This window comes from Protomyctophum parallelum (assembly GCF_964188405.1).
Source record: "Protomyctophum parallelum genome assembly, chromosome: 3".
Taxonomy (NCBI): domain Eukaryota; kingdom Metazoa; phylum Chordata; class Actinopteri; order Myctophiformes; family Myctophidae; genus Protomyctophum; species Protomyctophum parallelum.
The window spans coordinates 27,363,484-27,387,190 of NC_139698.1; the positions used below are offsets into that span (position 1 = coordinate 27,363,484).

At 42.1% G+C, this 23,707-nt stretch overlaps 1 protein-coding gene across 2 annotated transcripts in view; it reads right to left on the bottom strand.

Moving 5' to 3' along the window:
* Window positions 1-3,332: 3,332 nt before the first annotated feature.
* Window positions 3,333-23,707, bottom strand: part of nbeal2 (neurobeachin-like 2) — a 117,542-nt gene continuing 97,167 nt past the window's right edge. For both annotated transcript variants that reach the window (XM_083761138.1, XM_083761137.1), the window contains 14 exons: window positions 22,923-23,032; window positions 21,349-21,466; window positions 20,956-21,053; window positions 19,187-19,300; window positions 18,592-18,675; window positions 18,218-18,327; window positions 16,529-16,701; window positions 10,439-10,533; window positions 10,056-10,172; window positions 9,148-9,306; window positions 6,866-7,014; window positions 5,507-5,645; window positions 5,184-5,300; window positions 3,333-5,099 (listed from right to left, as the gene is read on the bottom strand). In XM_083761138.1, coding sequence (XP_083617264.1) covers window positions 5,193-5,300; window positions 5,507-5,645; window positions 6,866-7,014; window positions 9,148-9,306; window positions 10,056-10,172; window positions 10,439-10,533; window positions 16,529-16,701; window positions 18,218-18,327; window positions 18,592-18,675; window positions 19,187-19,300; window positions 20,956-21,053; window positions 21,349-21,466; window positions 22,923-23,032 — 1,574 coding nt within the window. In that variant the 3' untranslated portion in view covers window positions 3,333-5,099; window positions 5,184-5,192. The remainder of the gene's footprint in view (window positions 5,100-5,183; window positions 5,301-5,506; window positions 5,646-6,865; window positions 7,015-9,147; window positions 9,307-10,055; window positions 10,173-10,438; window positions 10,534-16,528; window positions 16,702-18,217; window positions 18,328-18,591; window positions 18,676-19,186; window positions 19,301-20,955; window positions 21,054-21,348; window positions 21,467-22,922; window positions 23,033-23,707) is intronic.

Consider the following 23,707-nt stretch of genomic DNA (forward strand, 5'->3'; position numbering starts at 1 on the left):
ACACACACACACAAGGATAGATTTACACATCACTGCAAGGTATATCAAAGGCATAAGGGTTGCAGCCCGGTCACACAAGTTAAGTTAGACTTTATGGATCCAAATGAATTATTAGGAGCAGTCAGTCACTGAGCAGCACCCAGAGATCAGCTTTTTTGTGTCTACATGTCTTGATGAATTTAATAAGACCATAATGGAAACAAGCCATCATGGTTTTTGTTATCCTTTTAGCTCTAGCTTAGGCACTCTAGCCTTGCTCAAGAGTATGTCCATATTAACATGTATGTGTTTTGTTGAAGGAGGAAACCCACGCGAACACAGGGAGAACACAAACTCCACACAGAAAGGTTCAAATCACCTTCGTGCTCAGTGTGATCGAACCCAGGACCATACTGGTGTTCGGCACCCATGCCAACCACTGAACCACCGCAAAGAATAAGCCATTACGTTTGGTTCAAAACAAATCAGTCCATAGAGGTACATCACAACAACTTGTTCATGTCTTTAAAAGAAAAAGGACATGACCATGCAGAACCCTTAACCCTAGCTACTGTATTATGTTGAGTGAGAGCGCGCTTGCGTGGTCGTACATGGGTGAGAACTTCGCAGTGCAGTGAAAGGTGGCCATAAAAAGTCATTATCTCCTCCTCGCCCTCTGGGCTCTGGCCCAGGAAATACTCAGATGCTGCTATAGGGGGTGGAAGGGAGAGTTGGAAGAGAGAGTTGGGGTCAGAGTGGGAGGGAGGGTTTTGGGTTTGTGGGTTGTTGGTGGTTATTGGCACATTCGACTCAAGACAACACCCAAGATTGCGAGAGCTCACGCCTCACGTTAGCCCTCCATCTCCCATGCAGCCTCGAGTCCTTCCAGGGCCTGCAGGGTCAGAGGAGGAGAAGCCTGCTCCGCAAAACAACCGAGAGCGAGGTGTCAACTCCTCCTACCATTGTGGACGAGCACAGACATCCTTCAGCCCCCTCACTTCCCCCATTCTCTTTCTCTTCTTGGATTGACTGTAGGTGGGGGGGGGGGGGGGGAGTGGATCTACAAGCTGGTTTTATCACCCCCTACCCTACTTCTTTCCTCTCTATGCTACCCCTGGAGGTGTTTACGACAAGGCTGGCAGGATGTTCAACCCACCATCGGATCAAAGGACTCCTCTTCAAGTAAAATGTGCTCTTGCTGGCTCGTGACCTCTTATTCCACCCCCGACAGGGTTAAAACGCATCATCACACTATAGGTGCAAGCCAACGGAGGAGAGGAGAGTTCCTACAGCGGAGGAGTCGGGCCTGTCCTGGGACAGAATGTCAGCATGCGGTTCGCTGAAAGAATCAATCTTCATTTTCGACCCAATTATGGACAATCATGCTCAGGATGTGGGCTGTGGGTGTTTGGAATAGCATGTCGATGGATTTCAGCAACTTTTAAAAAAAAAGATTGGGGAAACAACCATCAACATTCTGATACTTTTCAAAGTCTGATTTGACGAAGTATTTCCTTTTTTGACTGCCTTACAGTGGTTCCCAAACTCTTTAGCTTGAGACCCAAATGATAATTTGATGTCTCCCTGGCTCAAAATACTCTCTACTACTTAAGTTATTTCATTTATGGAATTTCTGAGATTTTTTTTGTTTCAAATTGTTATGAAATTATTTAAAATCTTTTGAAAGAATAAAACAGAAAATGTGTATCTAATATGTAGATACATGTGTATCTAATCCTGATGAACACTGGCAGATTGGAGTCAGGTCGGAACAGTAAAAAAAGACACATGTGGAAACAGATCTTTGCTCATCCGTTTGGACCTGTTTGAACCACATTCCTCCATTTTCACATCAAGGTCCATTATTAATTCTGCATTTGAGCCACGGACCACCATTTGATGATTCAATATGGGTACCTATTGGCAAAACAAAGGACAAACAGCATCCTCTTTTCAGTCCGTCTCCAGAGACTAGATGAGATTTCAGACCCAAAACTAAAGAATGTTTTGTTATTGTTGGTTAACATTTGTTGATCGAAGTCCATTGTGGGTTCAGGTTGTGACCAATCTGACCAAACAATGAGAACTCATCGTGGGTTGGGGTTTAACACAAAATAAAGGAAAGACAGTGCCCTCTTTTCCTTTGAATTGACAGGGTCAACAGTCTGTCTCGAGAGACTATGTTGTGACAAACTAGGATCATGTCCAGGAGATGTACATCACACTACGATATAGGCTTTGTGCTACGCGACACATGGTTTGAGAATCGTTGGTTCCCAACTATTGGGACTCTCAATACAAGGCTATGGAAGGCTAATTACTTACTGTGAGATACAGATTAATGAACAGCATCGTGTGATGCGGCTGATATCTTCCAAGACCAGTTTCAATGAAGTGTAACTAACTGCCCAAAGCACTGCTAATGGAACCGTATAGACAAGACAGACAGACATCAGCAGTATCAAATAGCTGCTGGCTGGTTATGAGAAGAAAAAATAAGTAGGCAGACAGTTTCATTTTGAAAAAGCATGTGCATTTCTTTCCCCACACATCTTCAAAGAACAAACAATACAAAGCTAAAACTGTGATTTAAAAGGAAGTGGGAACCAGTCAGATTTCAAGACAGTGCTGGCCTGGCTAATTAAAGCCTGATCCATTCTCTGCCACACTGCACCGATCGCTCGTCGGAAACGATAGATCTTCTACGAGGGACAACGTTGTGCGCTGGAGTTATGAAGTAAACTTATGGCTTCAGTTGGAATGGAACAATTTTAAGACACTTGGCCAACATAGTCTAGCAGTTATATATACAGCACATACAGTAGAATGCAGAACCCTGACCCATTCAGTGGTCATGGACTGAATTGTGTGATAATCAAACAAGCAAGCCAGAATTATGACCTAATCATAACAACACGTATTGCAAGGAAATGCAGCAATATTGTACAGGTAACAGTTTGCAAAAAGTATTAGTCATTGTGTGTGTGTGCGCGCGCATGAACAGCTGCTTACACACAAATAAAAAGCATTGCTTCTTTGCACAGAACACCTCGAACATGCATATTAACCCGTTAATTAAAAAAGAGGTTTTTTAGGTGATCAAAATAAAAGGTCGTAAAACATGTGCTCGACTTTCACAGGGATGCACAGCGAAAAAGAAAAAATCTTAAAAAAGGGTGTTTTCTATGCTTTCACTTGGGTTGTTCTGTGCATTACCCATACAGAGACATGGAGGGGAAACGGGTTGTTCTGTGCATTACCCATACAGAGACATGGAGGGGAAACGGGTTGTTCTGTGCATTACCTATACAGAGACATGGAGGGGAAACGGGTTGTTCTGTGCATTACCCATACAGAGACATGGAGGGGAAACGGGTTGTTCTGTGCATTACCTATACAGAGACATGGAGGGGAAACGGGTGCTCCATTTAGTTGGTATTGCATTTGCCCCAAACAGTTCCCTTAGTTTTATCATGACAGTGCATAACAATTCAGTCGCTCCGGCCGCAGGAGCGATGAGCTGGCAGGAGGAACATTCCTTCCTCTGTTCACTGGACAGTCTCTCCGTTCATATACTTCACAGTCCCTCCTCAGTGCTTCGCAAAACTAACACGAATCACATGCATTCAGCGAACAGCTAAGAGAACATTAGGCTAATTAACAATGACGCAGGCAGGGTAATGTACACATTGTTTTGGTGCGGAGGAGGGCAGAGTCCTCGTTGACATACAGTACAGTAGAATAAAAGTGTGTAAATATGCAAGTGAGAGAGATCAGAGCAGCTCTCTGTGAGACAGAAAGTATAAAACAGATATACAGTGGAGATAGTTGCGTGCATATGGCTGGAGATACACAGATGCAAAAGGCACTTTTCAGTTTCAATTAAAAAACATCTAGACTACCGGTATACTAATATAGTCAATAGTATTGAAAAAACAAAAAAGTGAGTTTATAGGGATCAAACAATGCGATTTTCTCCTCCATGTAAGGCAACAGAAGACATCTCTTCACAAGGTTCATTATATCCAATTTCTTAAACTGTAGATTCTACAGTTTTTACTGTAGATTCTACAGTTTAAGAAGGTGGATGTATTCATCATTAAAGCAGTTTTTGCTTTAACATTAAGATTGCTTAGGGCCAAAAGGGCATTAGTAAACACACACACACACACACACACACACACACACACACACACACACACACACACACACACACACACACACACACACACACACACACACACACACACACACACACACACACACACACACACACACACACACACACACACACACACACACACACACACACACACACACACACACACACACACACACACACACACACACACACACCCCTCTAGTGGTGTTTACCAGTATTGCAGCATGGAAATAGCTCCAGTATTTTCAGTTGTTAGTTTCTAGGAGGGTTGGGAAATGCCATGGCCATACGCAGTACACATGCGCACACATTCAACCCTAAAAGGACGGGACCTGACGAGAGAAGAAGTCCAGCGGGTTAGGGTAGCCGTTCCCAAACTTTTCTGGACCAGGGCCCACTTCTCATGTCAAAAGCGTTCACCCATCTGAACGCTCAACGTGTTAAGTGGTCAGATAGTTTTCTTTTTCCAGGTGTTTTGAATACCACGCACATTTTTGTTTTGTTATTATATTATCAATAAAATGCCAGTGTAAATTATTTTAGGGGCCCCATTTGCAATATCCTCACATCCCACCGGTGGGCCCCGGGGCCTACAGGTTGGGAATGGCTGTCTGTGTGAGTCCATTCTGCCGTCTGTCTGTCTGTCTGCACCACAATGAATCATTCTGCTGTCTGTCTGTCTGCGCCACAGTGAATCATGGTGTTTCTGCACCATAAGTGGCTGCCTCAACAACCACACACTGTCATACAGCGGTTCATAACAACCTTCTCCTCCGTTTCCCCCAAAACACAACAAGGCCGTTCTTTGGAATGATGCTGATTGGAGAGTTTCAAAAGTCAGAAAACAAAAGTGCACAGTGTGTGTACGGGCCGGGTCGCTCTCCGACGAGGCTGTGGACTCGGGGAGACAGTGTGGTAAAAAAAGAGGCCCTGTCGAGTCACATCGAGAGAATCACAGCCACGTTTTCGTGTGGGGGGGGGGGGGGGGGGCTTTGAACCCCGGACTGAGGTCCCCCCGCCGCCATGGGGTTGATGCAGGGACCCACGTGTGTCATTTCCCAGCATGCTCAGTGGGGTTGTACTCTGTCTCTCCTGCGGACACCTGGGAAATACGCCGCGTGGAACCCCACAGGCGTCGAGAGAACTGACCTGAGCGCACCTGAGGGGTGGGGAGAGGGGGACAGGTTGAGGCCATGTGAAGACAACACACACACACACACACACACACTAAAAAAAACCTAACATTCAGGTTCAATGACAATAGATTTAAAGGACAGATTGTAATCTGAATTACTTTATTCTAAATTGTTAGCATGTGATTATTCAGAGTGACACACACACACGCGCGCGCGCACGCGGCCTCACCTCCTCTGGTTTCCCTGCCCCCACCACGATCAGCTTGCCGTCCTCCAGGCCGACCAGGATGTGACTGTTCTCTCTGGTGACAGAGACACTCCTGATGGGGACCTTCAGGACCAGGGGCGGCGCCTCCACCGAACTCAGGCTGTCACAAACCAAGGCAGAAAACTGTTGATTAATTACTCGGCGATTAAACAGATATTGACATTTTTGAGGGGTTCCAGCCACTTCCTATGCCCAGCTTTCCGGGTTTGTGAGAACACAAACATTGGCTTGTGATTGGCTGATCACCCCATAGCAATGATTTGATTGGCTGACAAAGGTACATAAAAGTGAGGGCAGAAAAGTGAAGACGCCCGTCCTTTATCTGCCACTTATATATAACAGGTGTCCCTCATCTAACCCTGGATAACTATACATGGAGAATTCTGGATCATCACCTAGATCTGCATATTATGGAGCCTGCCAGCAACTCTACATCTGGCCAAACCTCAAACCCTTAGATGTTCATATATGGAGCTGACCTGTTCTCACAGGTCAGAATAGGTCCTTCCCCACCTGTCATTACTGTTCTGACATTCCATATGTTGATCTGACCTCATCAAACCCTGTACACTCAAGACACGCTCCATATATGGCCAGTACAGAATTAATTCCATGTGTTGATCTGACCAATCCATGCCAAAGCATCAGCGCTCGCCCAGCAGTCTGCCGTCACCCGGGCGGATGCGTGCACGCTTCTCACTCTCAGGGTGTCTTACTGGTTATACTGTAGATATTATAGATTATTGATATAGATTAGATATATCTTTGGGGGGCGCTAGGCCCTCCAACATCTGGCCTTGTGTATTCCGCGTCTGTGGACGTTTTATGACCAATTTTGTTCCGTACAAACTTTCAGGCCAAGACCAAGTTCAATGGCAAATGACGTCAGGCGACGTCTTTGTGCGACGATGAAGAGGTCTCGTATGTATGTGTTGGTTATCATCCTAACAGTGTGTCTGGTACCTGAAGAGGTCTCGTATGTGTTGGTTATCATCCTAACAGTGTGTCTGGTACCTGAAGAGGTCTCTTATGTGTTGGTTATCATCCTAACAGTGTGTCTGGTACCTGAAGAGGTCTCTTATGTGTTGGTTATCATCCTAACAGTGTGTCTGGTACCTGAAGAGGTCTCGTATGTGTTGGTTATCATCCTAACAGTGTGTCTGGTACCTGAAGAGGTCTCTTATGTGTTGGTTATCATCCTAACAGTGTGTCTGGTACCTGAAGAGGTCTCGTATGTGTTGGTTATCATCCTAACAGTGTGTCTGGTACCTGAAGAGGTCTCTTATGTGTTGGTTATCATCCTAACAGTGTGTCTGGTACCTGAAGAGGTCTCGTATGTGCAGGTTGCCCTGCGAGGTGCCCATGATGACGTAGTCAGACACCAGGTGCAGAGCGGTCACCTGCTCCTCCATGCAGAGGGACGACAGCAGGCAGCCGTTCACAGAGTACACGTGGAGCGAGTACTTCCCCTTGAAGGAAAAGTAACAACATGGAAACCATTTCTCTCTCATATTCTGACTTTGTTTTTCTCGTAAATTAATGCCCCCACAGTGGGTTGGGAGCCATTTGTGGGTCACGGACCAATCTTTATGGGTCACGACTTTCTTTTACTAGATTAAAAAGATGGGCAATTTAAGAGATGGGCAGTATTTAAAAAAATATGTATAGGCAGTATTTTTGTTACATGTACGGCATTTGAAATGTTTCTCATATTACGATTGATTACTTTGAAATGTGTTTTTTGAAATGTGCATTGAAAATGCCCATGTAGTTTGTGATAAGATGCTTTGGGTAAAAAAAGAAAATAGACAAAAAAACAGACTTGTTGTGTAAGTAATGTAATGTATAAGAACCAGCAAGTTGATAGAATTAAATAGGAAGTGTGAATCTTTGTTACACGTCATGCATGTTCCTAGAGGAAGTTACTTGTTCACATCACACTCTCATCAGTGTGCAGTGCGCAGCCGCACCTGCCAATTACACTATCCAATTATTATATTAAATTACTTTCACTTTCATCTTTTTCATTTTGTATTACCACCGGTAATCTCTTTCAATTAGAACTGGGCCATACAACTAGCTGCAAGTGTACTCACTGTATTTTGAAAATGAAAATAGTAAACCACAGTATTTTATTTTATACATAATGTTTTGGCACTGGTATGTCGTACTTTACATTTTCAGACAAGAAATCTGAGAAAGGTGTTTGAGCTAGAAAAAGTACTCAATTGTTTTACTTAAGTAAAAGTATCAATAATGCAATATAGAACTATTCCGTTACAAGTAAAAGTCCAGAATTCAAAATGTACTTGAGTAAAAGTACAAAAGTATTGGCATCAAAATGTACTTAAAGGACAACTTTAGTTTTTTTCAACCAAGGTTCATGTTTTAGGTTGTTGTTAGAGAAACTAAAAGGTGAGTGTTACTTTTCTTTCATTTGCTGCTTTCTTTTGTTTTGGGGATTTGAGCTCTTTTTGACAGGGGGGCGGGGGCATTCGAGCATGGGGCTAAATATGTATTCTTTTACCAAATTTGATGGTGATTTATTTATTTATTATTTACTATAGTCCTAATAAACCCCAGGAAATTACATCTGGTTACAGCAGATCACAGGATCTACTGAATGTGAAGGTAGCCTACTGGGGGAAGGCTTATACTGTGTGTCATAGGCTCAATATGTCAGTTTGTCACATTCAATAGATCCTGTGATCTTTTGTGGCCAGATGTAATTTATTGGGGTCTAGTAGGACTATAGTAAATAATAAAAAAATAAATCGCCATCATATTTTGTAAAAAAATACATATTTAGCCCCATGCTCGAATGCCCCCGCCCCCCTGTCAAAAAGAGCTAAAATCCCCAAAACGAAAGAAAGCAGCAAATGAAAGAAAATTAACACTCACCTTTTAGTTTCTCTAATAACAACCTAAAACATGAACCTTGGTTGAAAAAAACTAAAGTTGTCCTTTAAAAGTACCAAAGTACTCACTATGCAGATTGTCTCATTTCAAGTTTTCAAATGTATAAAAATATTTTGAAAATAGCAGATCTCCAAGTTCGCAATGCGTCGCATCGCGACACATTGTAGATCGACTATTTTCAAATGGCCGAAATGTATAAAGGGCTGAAGTGGTTAATGCATGTTTTGTCATAATAATCACAGTAACTATAGCAACTAAAATTCTCAAATAAATGCAGTGGAGTAAACGTACAATACTTGCCTCTGAGATGATGTGGAGTAGAAGTAAAACGTATTGGAAATTGGAAATACTCAAGTAAAGTAGAAATAACCTCAAAATTGTACTTGAGTACAGTCCTTAACCCATTTTGGGGGCGGGAACCCCTTTTGGTATAAGCACTATATTATGCTTTAGCTATTGAAAAATAGCAGATCTACAAGCTCATAGCGCACCACTGAGTGGCGCGCTACGAGCTTGTAGGTCTGCTATTTTTGAAAAATTTAAGAACGACTGACATACAAAAATAGCTTTTTCAGAAAACTGTCAGGATGTAGAAGACATTTTTAGAATCTGATCTCAGGTCAGACTGGGTTAAGTTACCTTCTCCACCACTGAATGTATGGGACTGATATGGAGAGCCGTACCTTTCCACCAGGGACTTCCAGGGACGTCTGCACCACCACGTGTCCCTCCATGCCCACCTGCAGCTGAGAGATGGAGGCCGGCACGCAGCTCTCACCTGGAGGCCGCAGCGAGCGCAGGAACTGACCTCTTCGGACGCTGTGCATGATTATCGTGCCGTCCTGACGCGCGTCAGAGAGAGAGAGAGAGGGGTGGGGGGACAAAATTACTTAACCTATTTAGACCTGAGACTGATTCTAAAGAAATGGCTTATAAATCCTAACAGTTTGGCAGAGGAAGTGTAGCACCCAGGATTACATTAGATAATTGGCACTGGGTAAAAAAACTGGGTTGCAAAATCGTGGGATAAAAATTATTAAAAGGACACCCAGAATTATCTGTATTTGGCTGCGACCCCCATCTGAAAATATGTAGTTCCAGTGACCCCCCCAGAATCAAAGATTTGAGTAAAAAAAAGTTTGCTCTGAAAGAATATATATTCAAAGATTTGCGCCACATTTACACGATTTTTCAAAAATAGCAGATCTACAAGCTCACTGCTAGTTTGCAATAGACAAAGTATATCATAATGCTTAAAACACCAAAAGGGGTCCTAGAATAGGGTAATAGAAGAGCAACGATTCATTTGGTTCTGTACTGGTATTTGTTACTCTGGTTTATATTTTTTGTTTCTGAATTTTAATCTAAAATGTGTGCACTAAATTTGTGTATCAGGACATATACATTGTTGTATATGACCTTCATCGGGACACATACACCATGTGTAATGTCCTGACGAAGATCTGAATTGATTGAAACGTTGATACAAGTAAGTAAGTACATTTCATTTATACAACAGAGCTTTTTCAGCATCACCAGTGTGTGCAGACTCTATTCTCCTTTAATAATAACCTCATGCACGGTCTCTCACCTTTGACCCTGAGACAGCCATGTCCAGTTCGGTGCTGATGGCCACACAGGTGACCTCCTGGTCGTGTCCACAGAGGACCTGCACTGGACGAGGAGACAGGCCACTGGAGAAGCCCCCCTGGAGGACCACAGGAAAACCACACAGTTACATTTACAGTATGTACATCTAAATTAAATTACTCTATCGTCTCTGTCGGGTGGAAAGCTCATTATGTCCGAAACTGTTACTTTTTGGGATTCTAATTCAAAAATAGTAAAAGTAGCAGATCGCGAAACTGGAAACGCGATTGTGGATCTGCTACTTTTTATGCTTTTGTGAAATCTCTCAAGACACACACACACACACACACACACACACACACACACACACACACACACACACACCTGCTGTAGAACCTGCCACACTATGCAGGAGGTGTCTCTGGAACCAGAGATGAGGTAGATGCCACACAGATCCAGGGCCAGACATGTGACCACATCTGCAGAGAGAACACACACACACACACAGCATGGATTACTTTATTATTATTAGTCTATTATCCCCCTCAACACTCTTTGATGAAAATAGCAGTGTCATCAGTACCCATCATAAAGTAATAAATAGCAGTGTCATCAGTACCCATCATAAAGTAATAAATAGCAGTGTCATCAATACCCATCATAAAGTAATAAATAGCAGTGTCATCAGTACCCATCATAGAGTAATAAATAGCAGTGTCATCAGTACCCATCATAGAGTAATAAATAGCAGTGTCATCAATACCCATCATAGAGTAATAAATAGCAGTGTCATCAATACCCATCATAGAGTAATAAATAGCAGTGTCATCAGTACCCATCATAGAGTAATAAATAGCAGTGTCATCAATACCCATCATAGAGTAATAAATAGCAGTGTCATCAGTACCCATCATAAAGTAATAAATAGCAGTGTCATCAGTACCCATCATAGAGTAATAAATAGCAGTGTCATCAGTACCCATCATAGAGTAATAAATAGCAGTGTCATCAGTACCCATCATAAAGTAATAAATAGCAGTGTCATCAGTACCCATCATAGAGTAATAAATAGCAGTGTCATCAATACCCATCATAGAGTAATAAATAGCAGTGTCATCAGTACCCATCATAAAGTAATAAATAGCAGTGTCATCAGTACCCATCATAGAGTAATAAATAGCAGTGTCATCAGTACCCATCATAAAGTAATAAATAGCAGTGTCATCAGTACCCATCATAAAGTAATAAATAGCAGTGTCATCAGTACCCATCATAAAGTAATAAATAGCAGTGTCATCAGTACCCATCATAAAGTAATAAATAGCAGTGTCATCAGTACCCATCATAGAGTAATAAATAGCAGTGTCATCAGTACCCATCATAAAGTAATAAATAGCAGTGTCATCAATACCCATCATAAAGTAATAAATAGCAGTGTCATCAGTACCCATCATAGAGTAATAAATAGCAGTGTCATCAGTACCCATCATAGAGTAATAAATAGCAGTGTCATCAATACCCATCATAGAGTAATAAATAGCAGTGTCATCAGTACCCATCATAGAGTAATAAATAGCAGTGTCATCAGTACCCATCATAGAGTAATAAATAGCAGTGTCATCAGTACCCATCATAGAGTAATAAATAGCAGTGTCATCAGTACCCATCATAAAGTAATAAATAGCAGTGTCATCAGTACCCATCATAGAGTAATAAATAGCAGTGTCATCAGTACCCATCATAAAGTAATAAATAGCAGTGTCATCAGTACCCATCATAGAGTAATAAATAGCAGTGTCATCAGTACCCATCATAGAGTAATAAATAGCAGTGTCATCAATACCCATCATAGAGTAATAAATAGCAGTGTCATCAGTACCCATCATAAAGTAATAAATAGCAGTGTCATCAGTACCCATCATAGAGTAATAAATAGCAGTGTCATCAATACCCATCATAAAGTAATAAATAGCAGTGTCATCAGTACCCATCATAGAGTAATAAATAGCAGTGTCATCAATACCCATCATAGAGTAATAAATAGCAGTGTCATCAGTACCCATCATAAAGTAATAAATAGCAGTGTCATCAGTACCCATCATAGAGTAATAAATAGCAGTGTCATCAATACCCATCATAAAGTAATAAATAGCAGTGTCATCAGTACCCATCATAGAGTAATAAATAGCAGTGTCATCAATACCCATCATAAAGTAATAAATAGCAGTGTCATCAGTACCCATCATAGAGTAATAAATAGCAGTGTCATCAGTACCCATCATAAAGTAATAAATAGCAGTGTCATCAGTACCCATCATAAAGTAATAAATAGCAGTGTCATCAATACCCATCATAGAGTAATAAATAGCAGTGTCATCAATACCCATCATAAAGTAATAAATAGCAGTGTCATCAGTACCCATCATAAAGTAATAAATAGCAGTGTCATCAGTACCCATCATAGAGTAATAAATAGCAGTGTCATCAGTACCCATCATAGAGTAATAAATAGCAGTGTCATCAATACCCATCATAAAGTAATAAATAGCAGTGTCATCAGTACCCATCATAGAGTAATAAATAGCAGTGTCATCAATACCCATCATAAAGTAATAAATAGCAGTGTCATCAGTACCCATCATAGAGTAATAAATAGCAGTGTCATCAGTACCCATCATAGAGTAATAAATAGCAGTGTCATCAGTACCCATCATAGAGTAATAAATAGCAGTGTCATCAGTACCCATCATAGAGTAATAAATAGCAGTGTCATCAGTACCCATCATAAAGTAATAAATAGCAGTGTCATCAGTACCCATCATAGAGTAATAAATAGCAGTGTCATCAGTACCCATCATAGAGTAATAAATAGCAGTGTCATCAGTACCCATCATAGAGTAATAAATAGCAGTGTCATCAGTACCCATCATAGAGTAATAAATAGCAGTGTCATCAATACCCATCATAGAGTAATAAATAGCAGTGTCATCAATACCCATCATAGAGTAATAAATAGCAGTGTAATCAGTACCCATCATAAAGTAATAAATAGCAGTGTCATCAGTACCCATCATAGAGTAATAAATAGCAGTGTCATCAGTACCCATCATAAAGTAATAAATAGCAGTGTCATCAGTACCCATCATAGAGTAATAAATAGCAGTGTCATCAGTACCCATCATAGAGTAATAAATAGCAGTGTCATCAGTACCCATCATAGAGTAATAAATAGCAGTGTCATCAGTACCCATCATAGAGTAATAAATAGCAGTGTCATCAGTACCCATCATAGAGTAATAAATAGCAGTGTCATCAGTACCCATCATAGAGCTATTCATTTCAATAGAAGTTGCTCAGTGGTGTTTTGAAGCACCCGGAAGTACAATTATGACTCAATGGCTCGAGCAAGCGGAAGTATTAGCCTAGCCTAGCACGGTTACGCACGTGACGTCATGAACGTCCGTCCACCTCCATGAAAGTGCTGCAATTCCACATTTCTCCAGTAAGTAGTGGCAGCTTCAACGTTGGATAGCCTTACTGGGGGCTTGGTACCCATACCCTGGGTGAGGTTGGTGAAAGGGCCTTTCTTTTTTTCACTTGTTTATTGCCATTATGAAATCATTTACAGGCAATTTCATTTCATATTACAGAACATGTTCCTTTTCTCTCAGTTAATTTTTTTAAGTGTAAAAGTAAAATACACAATTTTACACAATTACAAGAAAAAGAAAGAAAACAAAACAAAGGTACATAGTAATATATAGTATAGTATTGTTTGCCTTGCGAGTGCCTTGGAGATAATTACACCTTTTCACTGTGATATGGGAGGTTTTTAATTTAGGGTATCTATATTTTTAGTTTTTAATTTAGCGTATCTGGGCAGCGTCATTTGTAGAATCTGCTTCCAGATATTCTGCCACTAAGTTAGGAAGCTTAGGAAGCTAGGAAGCTTCAGTTGAAGCTGGGCTGTCATATATTCCATCTTATATATTTGTTTAACTTTTTATCGCCACTGATCCATATTAGGGGGGTTGGATTTCATCCAATTAAGTGTCACAATCTTTCTTGCCACTATTAACAGAATATGTATTATATAGCACTGGTCTTTCGTGAGCACTTGTTCATATATATCTAATAATGATGACCTTGAGTTCAGTGAAATATCTTTTTTAAAGATTTTATCTAATTCTGCAGTCCCAAAATATATGGGTATGGTTACCAATCATGTCACAGTTTCTCCAACATTTATCAGTGGAGTTGGGTTTATATGTACTGGCTGTCAAAGGGGTCCTAAAGAACCTCATTCCATATTTCCATATTTGGCTCTGTAGTCCTCCACGACAGCCAGAACATATATCTTCCCATATATCATCCTCTATTATAACGTTCAACTACATTTCCCATTGTCCCTTAATATGAAGAGTATTATCAGACATATCTAACCTTACATTTTTATATACTGTAAGTGATACTTTTTTTTTGGTGTTGGGTGTTCAGAGATTTAAATGAAATGTTGCTCCATATTGTTCGGTATTCTTTTAATTGCGTCCCAGTCTTTATTTCTTATAATATCGTTTCTAATTTGTAAATATCTATAAATCTGTTGCCGGCAGGGCATACCTGTCTTGGAGTTGTGAGAAAGATTTAAATACATTTTCATCAAACAATTGGTTGATTGTAATTAAACCTCTTTCTGCCCATCTTTTGTATGCTCCGTCCCATATCGAAGGAATACATTCTATATTGCCTACTATAGTCATGGCTCTTGATAGGGCCGTGCAGCTGTCTTTAGCTGTTTTTGTACTGAAACCCAGATTTTCAATGTATGTTTAACCCATATATTATTTATTTTGATCTTCTTCCGAGACTCTTGGCTGAGAAATGGAAGGGTAGATAGTGCTATTACTGGTATTGAGTTTTGTTCTATAGGGACCCATCCTGTCTCCGCATCTCTGAACACCCAAGCCACCACTGCTCTGAGTTGAGCTGCCCAGTAATACATTCTCATATTCGGTAGACCCAGCCCTCCTTTTTCCTTTGGTGACATCAACATTTTCAGTCCAATTCTAGGCCTCCAATTTTGCCAGTAATTTGAAAAGCGATTGTGGCACTGTAATAGGGATAGATTGAAATAAGAAGAGTAGTCTTGGCAGAATATTCATTCTAACTGACTCTATCCTTCCAAATAAGGACAGAGGCACCAGATCCCATCTGTCTAGGTCTTTTTTTAGTTCTTTAACCAATTTATCATAATTTGGAAAGGGCCTTTCTGTAGGTACCCTAAAAAAAAACATGCAGTAACCCTAGTCTCTATACTGCCTCCCCCTGGTCAGCCGAGGGCAGATTGAGCTTGAGCTTGTATATCTGCTACTTTTGATTAGCCAATGCTAAACTCTGAAAGGGCGGTGTTAATGGGTTAAGTATCACGTGAAGTGGTATCAAGAGAGACATCAGAACATCTCCTAAATAAAATGAAAAATTAGGTAGCATGGATGTTACGCCAATCATTGTGACTTAATGAGGTAGAACTGTCATGGATGTTACGCCAATCATTGTGACTTAATAAGACCCCAACCACACCTAATTCTGTAAACAGTAACACATGGGCTTAATGGTTCAACCTTTGTGCACTTCCTGAACTTCCCTTTCCACGGGAAACAACAAACTATCACAGAAACAGCTGTGAGTTTGCTTATAGCCAGCCAACAGAAAATATCCACATGGCTTTTGTATTCGTTACTTGATTGTTTTCAATTTGCTAGTGATGTAAACAGCTGACAGGATGCTGAAAGGATGTTGACAAGTTTTCAGCATTTCAGCATCAACGCTGAAATAAAGCATCGTCCTGGATTCCTGACGTCACTCCATTATCCCCTGGGTCACGGAAGTATTTCTATTGAAAATACCATAGGGTCATCTTTGCATCGCGTCATATACACATTCCAGACAGACTATTCTGTCTGGAATGTGACTAGTTTATGATATTGAGTTTCATTTGATAATGTCTGCAATAACTCTCTGAGCCAGGGGGATAGCGGCCTCTAGTGGCAGTGGTGTCAGACTTTGGTCCTACTCTAATACAGTGGTTCTCAACCTGTGGGTTGGGACTCCCAGGGCGGTCCCCTCATGATTTTTGAGGGCTCCCCTGATGACAGTGAAGTGACAATTTAAGGACTTTTAAGACCCTTTTAATACATAAAAACCGAGCCGCCCCACGTCCGAAACGGTTGAGGAAGTTGGGGTCCCTCTACTGTACTGTACCGTCACTGTACTGTACTGGCACACCCGAAATCACATACAGTTAATATGTGCGTGTGTGTTTGTGTGTGTGTTAGGTTGCGCACAGGTTGTGAAAAACAACCATGCTGTTTTCGTGCTCAGACGCACCCACACACATAGCTCCGTAAGGGAGTGGTTGGCTGGTTGCACCACTCAAAAACCAAAAATGAAAGCCACTGCTCCGACTGGACTCACCTATATGTCTGCAGATCCGTCCCACCATCTTGGCCTTGCCCAGCAGTGTGACTCGAAGGCTGCAGTCCCAGTGTCCTCCACTGAACAGCAGCCGGCCGTCGCTGGACACCACCAGGACCTGAGCGCTGAGGCCCACCCCCGGAGCGAAGGGGCCACTCAGGAAGCGCTGTGTTCTGGTTGAAGCACATATAACAGGACAGGAGGACAACAGTTGGATTTTAGCTGCTGTCGGGCAGAAACCTCTTTATCTCCATAATTCTAACAACAGTGACAACACTCTACTACTATATCATAACTTTAAAAAAAAATATCGCATGGATGCACCTGGGACGTATCCTCAGTGATGTATCCTGAGGTCAACGGGGTTTCGGGTCTTCCAACATCATACCCCTCACTCAGGCGACCCAGCCCGGGAGTGATCAAATCCCGACTTACGTCCCAGTAGCTACCCTCAATCAGTCCCACTAGGGCAAAACCAGGGCCACACAATCCGTTGGAACTACTCCAGAACTACTCTGCCAGGGCTGGGAGGTAAACTTCTGGCGCATGGAGGGACTAGGCTCTGTGGGTTGTCTCCTGTCCTCCTACGTCTCACCAGGTCCCAGGCCCAGGACCTGTGCGTTGCACCAGAGTCCCAGCACCAGACAGTTCATATCATAATATAGCGTCAAAAGTATTGCAGATCCACAAAAAAACATTTGTAGGCATTTTTTGTTTTTATTAATACTTTTTTATTACTACTATTTGTCCATGTACTCTTTTCTTGTTGTAAACGCTGTTTACAAGAATTTCAAACATTTTTGAGGGACAGAGAGATAGAGGGACAGAGAGGAAAGGTAAAGGAGAGGGCAAAGTTTAGGCATGGTTTGCTATAAACCAGGGCAAGAGAGGGAGGACTTTCCTATTTGCAACATATACGCGTGGTGACATTTAAGAGTTACATACTCTGTGAGAGTTCAAGTGGGTTTGCGTTGTGATTTACACCGTGTTTATGTGATCTGGGTTTACTGCAGGTTTAAGCTGTATAACGATCATTTAAAACCATCTGCTAAAAGTTATTTTCTTTTTTAGAACAGATTAAATTAAATACAGCTTTGAAGTACTACAAGCACGAGTAATCCTTGCTGAGCTGGAAAGATAGGCCGATACAGATATCTGAGGCATGGAGCTATATGGCCTGGTGTTTAACATGACGACATGAGCCTTCACTCCTCAGTGGAACGGGAGAACCACTCTCCCCTAGGGCTGTCCATCCTTACACATTTAAGTTGACGATTCATTGTTACACAAATAATTGCGATTTACGATTTAATTGAGTTTTCTTTTTAATTTGCATTGAACATTTGAACGTTACAACTTTTCCAAAACATTTACAAAATAGCGGATAACGGATGCTATTTTTGAAAAATGAATATTGGGTGGGTGGGTGGATGTAGCAAAATAATTGTATTTTGTATTAATGTCAGATTTCTTTAAAAGTTTGTTTGTTTGTTGTTATCTTTAATGTTATGAGAGTAAGTTCGTAGAAGTCGGCAGTACTTGCGCGCTCTGCTTACGCACAGAGCTCGATAGAGTGCATATCTAGTTAAGATCTGTTTTCCCTACTGTTCCAGTTCATTTATCCGACGCACCTGTCCCTCGCAGGTGTGCATAGTTTGTCCTTCTAAAGAGACGTATTGTGACACTCACTTGGGGTTGGTCACCGTGGGGTCCTTGGTGAAGGTGAAGTAGTTAGCGATGTTTTTGTCGTAGGGCAGCCAGTTGTGCGTTCCTATCAAGCCGTTGGCGCTAACGGTCACCTGGACCGCAAAGACACAGTGGAAGGAACCAAACGTTTTGTCACATGAACCCATTTGGACCTGGAACGCCTATACGTTGTCACAGGGGTGGGCAACTTTGAAGATGGGGAGGGCCACTAGAGTTTCACACTCACTCCAGAGGGCCACATAGCATACAGTATATATTGTCGTATATAAAAAAATAGATTGAAATTGAAATCCGGAAAATGTATATTTTATTTAATTTGCAAATGCATGGAAACATTTTTAATTCCTCCAGCCTACCAGGACGTCGGACCCCTGGATGATGGAACGATTCAGGGTCTTAGAGACCACTGCCTGGACCAGAGGAAGACCATCACTCACCACCTGCATGGGGGTCACACACACACACACACACACACACACACACACACACACACACACACACACACACACACACACACACACACACACACACACACACACACACACACACACACACACACACACACAACAATACATTGGCTTTTCAAAAATACACGCTTACAGCTTGCGAGCTAGTATTTTTTTACATTGTACATTTTTGACCAAGTGTTTGAAAACGTACAATATGCAAGAGAATGGAATGCAAGCTGATAATGACTTGAGTAAAATGTTGTTGTTTTTTTACACAAATCTAAATCTTGTCTTCTGGGGGTCGCTGGCACAAAACCTTTTCAGATGGGGGTTCCACAGCAAAATACATTTGTAAATGTTTGAATATATATTTTCTTTGACAGCAAACGTTTTGAACTCATATCTTTGCTTCTGAACATTCTGCGTGGAAAAATACATGTTAGTCCTTGACACAAATGTGTTTGAGAAGCACTGTGGGCTAGTAGAGAGCTGTATACTGTACCTCCACAAAGGGCCGCAGTTGGTTGAGGTGGTCAAACAGGTTGGGGGGAAGAGTGTCCAGGCGAGCCTGCCGCCTGGACGCGTTCTCAGTGGACATTCTGGGAGGGTGAGGCTCCTGTGTGGTGGAACACATGGATGAAGGCATCATGATGTGTGTGTGTGTGTGTGTGTGTGTGTGTGTGTGTGTGTGTGTGTGTGTGAGAGAGATGGAGGCATGGTTGGAACTCAAAGTACCATGTTGAACTCTGCACATCTGGAAGCACTACTACAGCATTCAACAAACATCTCCACCACCATCACCACACGCTAGATATACATTACATATTCTCTTCTCTGTTTGGGGATTAGAGTCAAAGTTATGCCAGATTTACACTTTTGCTATTTTTTGGCTTTAGGCTTATGGTTGAAAATGGCAAGAATTAAATCACTGTCCTCACAAGTACAACACTACTGAGGTGTGCGTGCACGCGTACGTGCGCGTGCATGTGTGTTACCAAAGTAATGTGAAGCATGAGGACAGATGCCAAAGTCACGGCCATCCTCATAAACAGTAACACATTGATCTGTGAGCCCGACGTAGAGCCTTCAAACCGCTGGACTCTGGCGACCTCCGGGGGTCTCTTTGAGGGGCTTATAAGCCCTCTTAACTTTAGGCTATTTGAAAATAGCCAAATTTAAAAGCTCACAACGTGCCGCGATGCGACCCGTAGTGAGCTTGTAGACTGTAGATCTGCTTTTGTGACGAATGTTGATCAGTCTCCCTGACACCGAATATTTTCCAATGGACGTCCATGGAAACATATCGTCTCTGTCGGGTGGAAACCTCATATGTCCAAAACGGTTACTTTTCAGAATTCAGAAATTTGAAAATGATACGTAGCTTGTGGAGTTCGTTCAGTCAGATATACTCGAGCGGCTTCGTGCTGTGCTCAAGGGCGCATAAATATACTTGAGGGGTTAATATGCTGCATTACTATGTAGGTGTATTCAGTGTTTGCAAGACCCACATGTCATTTCTGTTCCCCATGTGGGGTTATTATTATCTATCTCCCTGTACTTAATGTTTAATGATGGTGTTTAATTGTGCTGAGCAGGGAGAAAAATGTAGCAGAGCCAAACGCCAAGATAGAATATTATATGCACACCTGTATTCTCATTCTATAATAAATATTGGTTAAATCTATTTGTGAGTTATCTGACTGAAATAGCAAAAGTAGCAGTTTCACAAGCTCAAAAGAATTCGCTTTGGGCCGCGCTTCGAGCTTGTGGTTGTTGTTACTTTAGAAGCTGTATGATTAAAAAATTCCAAAAAACACAAAAAGTTAGAATATGGACATAAGAGGTTTCTGCCCGACAGCAATAATAGCAACGATATCAACTGTGGGGTCCTTGACACGAGAACGTTTGAGAGCCATTGCTTTAAAACTTCCCAAACAACCTGATCCCTCCACCACAGAAGCACACTAGAAATGCACTCTGTCGAGGTGCCACGAGGCGCCTTGCACACAAGTAGGGCCACACATGGCCTACTTGTGTGCAAGCTTGAGCTAAAATGGTTAATGTATGTTTCGTAAATAATAATCCAAATTTACAAAGTAACTAGTCACTAAAGTTGTCAAATAATTGTAGCAGAGTAAAATAAAAGTGCTGAAATTTTGATATACTAAAGTTAAGTAATACCTCAAAACGGTACTTAAGTAAATATACTGAGTTTCTTTCCACCACTGGCTGCTCTAGTCAGAGGGTGTTGCGTGCAGAGTGGAGTCAGACCTTGAGGAGCTGACAGGGAGTCTGGCCAAAGTTACTGATGATCCCTTCCAGGGCCTTGCGCTCGTTCTCGTTGGCGATGGCGTCCAGATCCACGGCGCCTACACAGACAGAGTCACGGTCACAGGAAGAGAACCGAAGAGACGGGGTCAGAAAACAAAACCAAACACAACACTCACCCTCTATACCAACACGTCATGGACGGGGTCAGACATGACCAACATGAAACCAAAATACCATGGACTGCATCTCATATCGCTCATATCCCTGGCCACTCGCACACACAAATGTACACACACCCGTGACCCCCTACACTACAGTATACCACGTACTGTATCTCATATGTCTCATACCCCCCCCCAGACACACACACACGTCGCTTGCTGTACTTATTACCTTCATAGGTGCAGTAGTAGAAGACATTGAGGGCCTCCACCGCCTCCTCCCCCCTCTGCTTGTAGCCAAAGATCAGGTCGATCCACTCATGGAGGTGACTGGACACATGCTCACATTCCTGCACACACACACATGCATGCGCACACACGCACACACGCACACACGCACACACACACACACACACACACACACACACACACACACACACACAGACTTAGATTAAGGATATCGGAAATGTCATCAGACTCCATTTCCACAGACAAACGTCTTGAGGGTGGCGGTCAGTGTCGTTTTTACTGGCACTGACTGTCACGTTGTGAGCTTGTAGCTCTGCTATTAGAAAAAAAAAAGAATCTTGGAAGAACAAAATAGATTGCATACACGCTAACTGAGCGGTGCAACTACACTTTACAGTGTGTGTGTGTGTGTGTGCGCGCGTGCATGCACGCGTGTGTGTGTGCGTGTGTGTGTGTTAGAGAGAGAGACTGTGAGTCAAGCCCTCCTCCATGGCATGTGTGTGTGTGTGTCCCAATCAGGAGTGGAGCAGAGTTGTTCCTGGCCTGTGTGTGTGTGTGTGTGTGTGTGTGTGTGTGTGTGTGTGTGTGTGTGTGTGTGTGTGTGCATATATGCGTATTGGATTCCATTGTGACACGTACAGTACACTGACTGGCCACTAACGCTAAGCCACCAGAGCAGCCAGCTTACCCCACTGTATATTCACCACACTCCACACGTGGATTTATATGCTTCGTAATGTAAACGACACAAGACCCCCAGAACGTTTTGTATAAAAGTGTCCTGTTCTCTCTTTCTTTTTAGTTTTATTTATCATAAATGTTTTATCACCTATTGTAATCTTGCAATGTTATTATGTAAAGTTGTAAACTGTTCTTGCATGGAAAAACCCCACCACCAAAGCCTACTTGGCCAATAAAATGACACTGTTTCACTGTGTGGCTTTTTGCTTTATTTAGATAGGAACTGAGGGCAGAGAGAGAGACATGGAACATGATTAGGTTGATGCACTACCCCAGGGTTTCACAAACATTGGGTTGCGGCAACCTCGGGCCCATTTTTGGGCCATGGACCCAATTTGTATAGTTTGTGAGAAAACTTTCTTACATTATAGTATATATTTCAACATTGAAACATTTTTTAAAGGAATTTCAGAAAAGTTTGGGTCCTGCATGGGAGACATCTGGAGAGAAGAGGTTTCTGCCTGACAGCAGGGAAAATAAAACGTGGGAAACCAAAAATAAAGGGACCCATAAAAATGTGTGCGTGACGCACAAATGGGTTCCTACCCTTGCTTGGGAACGACTGGGTTAGGGAGCCCCTGCACAGTCCGATCAGCCACCGGCGTGGTGGCGTGCGTGGCCCCTGACTGTGTGTCTGAGTGTCTGCGTAAACACTGTGGCCCCTGACTGTGTGTCTGAGTGTCTGCGTGAACACTGTGGCCCCTGGCTTTGTGTCTGAGTGTCTGCGTGAACACTGTGGCCCCTGGCTGTGTGTCTGAGTGTTTGCGTGAACACTGTGGCCCCTGGCTGTGTGTCTGAGTGTCTGCGTAAACTCACCAGAGCCTTTCTGTGTTTCCTAATGAAGTCGTCTCTGGACGAGGCCCAGCGAGGCAACAGAACATCAGTCACAGCTTCCTGAGACATCTGAAGACAGCCCAGGTCAAACCCTGCAGCAAATACAACCACTTAACTCTGTGTGTGTGTGTGTGCTATACAAGACCGGTCCAGGCACCTAGGCTGGTAAAAATATCGTAATAAAAAGAAAAGTACTGAGAAATGCTAGTGAAAATAAAACTGAACTCAATGAACTTTGCTTTTTTCTTTAATGAAGAGCGGAAGTTGTGTTGATTCATCCATTTGACCCAATTCCCAATCCACAGTTTAATTGTTATCGTTTCATTGTTATCGTTTACTTTCATCGCTTTCATTTACTGGAGCACATTTTAGTGTCACAGAAATAATTGTGATTACGATTTAATTGTGTTTTTGGCGTTTGGAAATTGGAACATTATGAATATAAAGTATATTTCGGTTTGCCTTTTAGGCAAAGTGCAAATATGAGAAATAACTGCAATATAAAATTCATCAATTGTATAAATTAAAAAAGTAAAAAATTCATACAATGTAAGCTTTCAGATCAGCTCTTTCTGCCTTTTTTATGTACTAGACCTGTACGTGCCCGTAGGTCACCGGCCTACAGTACTTTGTCATGGCACCCATTTTAACTGTCTGTCTGTGTCCCACATGGAGATCTCTGTATCTGTCTGTCTGCCTGTGTCTGAAGAGTGCAAACTGACTGTGAAAAGTGGACCGGTTAAGTAATCAATTGGCAGGTGTGGGGT